Below are 4,982 nucleotides of genomic sequence, written 5' to 3'. Positions count from 1 at the left end.
TTTACTGGAATCGGTTTGCTATGATCCTGACTACAACCTACTGTATACCTGCCCCTGATCACATCTCTCCTATGGCCTGTTTCCACTGTTTGCACACCTCAGGCATTCATTCACGAGTGAGTTTTCTTGCTTTGTGACAAGAGATGGCAAGCTGCTAATTGCTCATCTACTCACAAGCACTTAGAGGTCAGAGACTTTATGGCACAGGCCTTCCTGAATCAGGGATGTAAAGGACCTGTATAGCGGTACCATAAACACCTCCCTCTATCCCCCTACACACACACATACATGCACGCACACACACACATTTTTTCCATATTCTGTTGAGAATCAGAAATGGGGTCATTTGATTTGCTCAAAACAGCTTAATTCAAGGTCAATTACATTGCAAGGATGTCTACATGCATAATTACTTATTCGTATCATTCAACGTTGACAGACACTCCTTGACCTAAAAGGAATGCGGTTGGCAATGCTAATTATAGGATGAGAGACAGAGTGTAACATTCAGTGTGTAGGAGAAGAGCCGAGGGGGTCTGTTGTAACCTACACATTTCAAAGGAGAGACGTAGGGGTAAGAAACCAAACTGTATAAGTAATCATTGAAAACCATCATCTTATGTTAGAAATATTCCAAACAGTGATAACAAACACTGTATTCATTTTCAAAAAAGTATGGGTTTCATAATTTTCAGAACATGTTTTATTCTCTTTATTATAACATCATTATCTTTAAATTCTTACAAAAATACAAAATTGCATTGGCACAATTCTGACACTTCCATAATAATGACTACAAGTTGCTTTTCTGGGTTTTGTGCTGCAGGGGAAGGACGCACTATGATTCTCTCATTGAGAAAACAGTAATCTTTCTCATGTAAACATACATATCTCAGGTAAACAAAAATATAGATGCTCTGTTTTAAGACTAACAATTCATACAGCTCATTCAGTATCTATATTTAGCACATTATATTCTGCATTACAAACACATGTTGAAATGTTAAAACACATTCCTTTCGCTTTTAGAGACTACTGGACGTAAAACATATACTGTATTCTACTAACTTCTGCTGTAACATTTCATTTCATCATCACTTTTGTCAATCTGTTTAAACAAGTGTAAGACATTACTAAGAAATCCACTTGCAAAGCCAAATAGCCAAAGCCATCATTGCAATCCCATGCACACTCCGCATACATAGACATATACACACGTCAGCTTCCCTCTGTTTGACATCATTGTAGATAGTAACGTCGGTGCCCTCCAGTAGAACCCATGTCTTGGGTTCATTCAGTCAGTGCATGGTAAGGAACTGTTGGTAGCCGGCTGACCGTTGCAGGTAACCCAGCTGCCACGTGAAGGGCACGGCAGGAGAGGAGTCTGAGAAGCTGTCAGTGTGGTTCGGGCGACAGGTGGCCTTCACTCCAAATGGGTACCCTGACCCCCCACTCCACTCGCTGCTGCTGTAGTACTGGGGGCTGTTCAACTCCTCGTGAGGGTGCGAGGGCGTGTATAACTGGGTCTCAGTTGGGGACAAGTGAGCATAGGATGGGGAGGGCAGGCACGAAGGGCTGGGGTGTCCTCCTCCTGGGGTGTCTGTGTAGAGCTGGAGCTCTGGAGGCAGAATGATGGGAGCCTTGTGGGCACCGTGATCCTGCAGGGACTGCTGTTGGTGTTGAGGCTTACGCTGCAGACAGTAGGTCTCCACCGGGGTCTGGAAGCCCCTCTCTCTTTCCCTGTCCTTCCCCAGGACCAGCATGGCCTCCCCAATCCCAGCCGAGGGCTGCCCTCTGAGGCACTCTGCGTGGGTGCAGTGTGGCTGTCCTCCTGGCAGGATGCTGGGGCTGGGGTGGGAGTGCAGGAAGACGGTCAGCGAAGAGATGCGGTTGATGGCACGCCTCAGAGTGGCGATCTTGGACAGTCGCTTGCCTTTGAGGTCATGTTTGAGCACCATGCGCAGCGCATTGAATGACTGGTTGTAGTCCAGGATGCGTTTGCGCTCACGAACGTTAGCGGCCACACGGCAGGACTTGGAGCGGACAGGGCGACTGCGTCTCTTCTCGTCAGGGCAGCTGCCGGCCGTGCCCCTCTCGCTCTCTGAAGACTTCTTTGAGCCAGCCTCGCTGTCCTCGCTGCCACTGTCCTCCTCATCCAAACCCAGCAGACTCCCCTCTTGCTCCTCCTCAGAGAACTCTGACTTGGTGAGAATGCCATGGCTGCTCATGGCTGGCCTGGTGTCCACACTCCCCCTGTGTACTCTACTCTGAGAAGACAGGCAGGTCTGTCACTGGTGCCTCTTTCTGCAGACACTGTAGATGTTTACCTTCCATTCTGAGGTAAAACTGGTGAAACTCCACCGGGCTGGTAGTTCCAAGCTCCAGTCCTATCCTACGTGACTCCAATGCAACGGCAGACAGTGCTAGTGTTCAGCCATACCACAAGCCCAAATCTTTCTCCTTCTACTGTCTCTTAGCTCCTTTCAGTGAGTCAGTTCATACCTCTGGCTGGCTCTGACAGGTGAGAGGTGCTTTTAAAGACGTGTCTTTTTGTATGTGTCACATTGTAGGAAGGCTTGCCTAAAAGCAAAGTTGTATTATGTGTTTACGAGGGCCCTGGGGGCAAACAGGAGAAGGATCAGTCAACTGCTCAGACACTCACACCCCCTCCCCTCCTCTCCTCTCCCCAGCCTCCCCAGTCATGCAGAATCTCCTCTGCTTCTGAGGTGCATTATTAGCATGGAACATGAACATGTGATGATATCCAGCAGCATTACAAAGTTGTGAGAAAAAAATACATGGTATGTTGTTGGAGGGAAGACATTTGTGAAATGTCTGGAATATTTCAGTAGAAATGCTATCTCAAAAATAATGAGTACCCAAAAATGAATGGTGCGTAGAAGACATTTGTGAAATTTCTGTAGGCTAATTTTTTTCTATGAATGTCCTGACAGATAGGAATGCTATCTTAAAAACAATGAGTCACTTTTTACGTCCATTAATAGGTTTTTTAGGACTGAGAAAGTGTTGCAGTAGCAGCCGTTGTGATTCACTAAGTCTCGCCTGCCAGGAATCTCAAACACACAGTAGTTGAAAGAGGTTAACATAAACTTGTCATGTAAATACATGTCCTAAAATGCTATCAGGATGTTACAACACTATCATCAAATGTCAATGTTAGAAATCAACCTTACAAATAATCACTTAATCAAAGTTCACTTATTTCGCACCCAACTATTTTATTGTCAAGGGTAAAGTATTTTATTGTTGGTGTTCAGTGAAAACAATTACTAATTGTGGTTTCACTCCTGACACGTAGTGACTTCATCAGATAAGCTACATCAACAAACTCCTCTTTACACCTTATAGCTGAGAAAATGGAGCAAAAACACATCATCATGTGTGACATGAACATCAGATATCTCTACGGCAACAATTAGCCACATTCTATTGAATGATTCTTACCTTGCCATGGCTGGACTAACGTACAGTGTAATTTGGATGTCTATCGTGAAACTGTCATAAATCAAGCTTGAGTGTCCTCCAGGACCTGAACAGACAAGGCCCAAGACTTCAAAGCTGGGGGAAAAGAACACAAAATATTTTACAATTATCACCTGTAATCACTGTTGGCTCAAGTGCTGCTTGGCCTCTATTTGCTACCCTGTTTCCCCCTTCTTCCTCCACGGCCTACCCACCTCCTCCACCTACCCGTCCCCCAACCCCTCCTCTGTTAGAGGTGAAAGACAGTTTTGATGTGAGCAGCGGAACCATTTGTCCAAATTAATGGATTACGATACAGTCCAAAATACTGTAATAGGAAACTTTCATGGTTTGATTTAGTGGCAGCAGCAATCTTCTTCCTCTCACCAAGGTGCCACTTACCTCTTTACGACATTCTCTGACACTCTTGTGCTGATAGTTTATTTCACACAACGTTTTACTCTACATATCCCAGTGTTTCTGGGTTAGAATCATGCAAGTAGAAGAACATAATCAACAAATAAATCAATATCCCTGCAGTGGATTTGACACGTGGGGTCTCGTGCCGCGCGGTGTGTGTCAGTGCCATCCACTGTAGCTCCTAGGGTCTAGAGAGCACTGACATGGCCACTGACTCTCCTTGTTGAATTACTGTGCTACTGCTACTAACTGTGTTGTATGTCTGTTACTGTATGTCTATATGTCATACCTCTAATAATGTACTGTGGCATGTACAGTATAGGCACATAATTGACCCATACATGTAGAAGCAACACATGGCCATATCAGTCTCCATTCCTGGAGGAAGGAGTAACCTGACATTTTTTTTTATCTTAAGATGATACCGCATGAGAAACAGATCACAAGACAAACCTCTAGCAATACACATACCTACAACATGAAACATAACGATTACAATGTATTGTTTTTTAGGTTCAAACGCACTGGCGAATGATATACAGCTCTGGAAAAAATTAAGAGATCACTGCAAATTTTTCTTAAATCAGCATCTCTACATGTATTAGGGCGGCAGGTAGCTTAGTGGTTAAGAGCGTAGTGCCAGTAACCGAAAGGTCACTGGTTCTAATCCCCGAGCCGACTAGGTGAAAAATCTGTCGATGTGCCCTTGAGCAAGGCACTTAACCCTAATTGCTCCTGTAAGTCGCTCTGGATAAGAGCGTCTGCTAAATGACTTAAAAAGTAAATAATTTATTTAAATTTTTTATTATGTGTGACAGCCATTCCATTCCAGTGTCTTTTGAATTCCAACACAGGCACACCTCATTCTACTGATTAGATGATCACCTGAATCAAATCTTATTTAATGAGGAAAAGTATAAAAACCACTGCTGTGGTCATCACTATCCTCTTGCAAAAGGACCAGCTGGATGGCAAAAACAGTGCTAATAGTACCTCAAAAGTAATATTAATCAAAAATAACTATGGACCATGCCAAAAGAGTTGAAAAGGAAAGTTTTGAGTGAGGAAAAGAAGGGTTC

At 44.1% G+C, this 4,982-nt stretch overlaps 1 protein-coding gene across 1 annotated transcript; it reads right to left on the bottom strand.

Annotated features, from left to right (window-relative positions):
* Nucleotides 1–1,298: 1,298 nt before the first annotated feature.
* LOC311106200 (class A basic helix-loop-helix protein 9) lies at nt 1,299–3,473 on the bottom strand (the record flags this gene model as incomplete). The annotated part of the gene is made up of 3 exons (XM_084148511.1): nt 1,299–2,285; nt 2,610–2,616; nt 3,466–3,473. 3 exons carry the CDS (start codon nt 3,471–3,473, stop codon nt 1,299–1,301), a joined length of 1,002 nt encoding a protein of 333 aa, XP_084004637.1.
* Between the last annotated feature and the right edge of the window lie 1,509 nt (nt 3,474–4,982).

The sequence above is a fragment of the Coregonus lavaretus genome (assembly GCF_964263955.1).
Source record: "Coregonus lavaretus genome assembly, chromosome: 30".
Classification (NCBI taxonomy): Eukaryota; Metazoa; Chordata; class Actinopteri; order Salmoniformes; family Salmonidae; genus Coregonus; species Coregonus lavaretus.
Note: the sequence above shows the minus strand (reverse complement) of the source record. Positions and strands in the feature narration are given on the sequence as shown.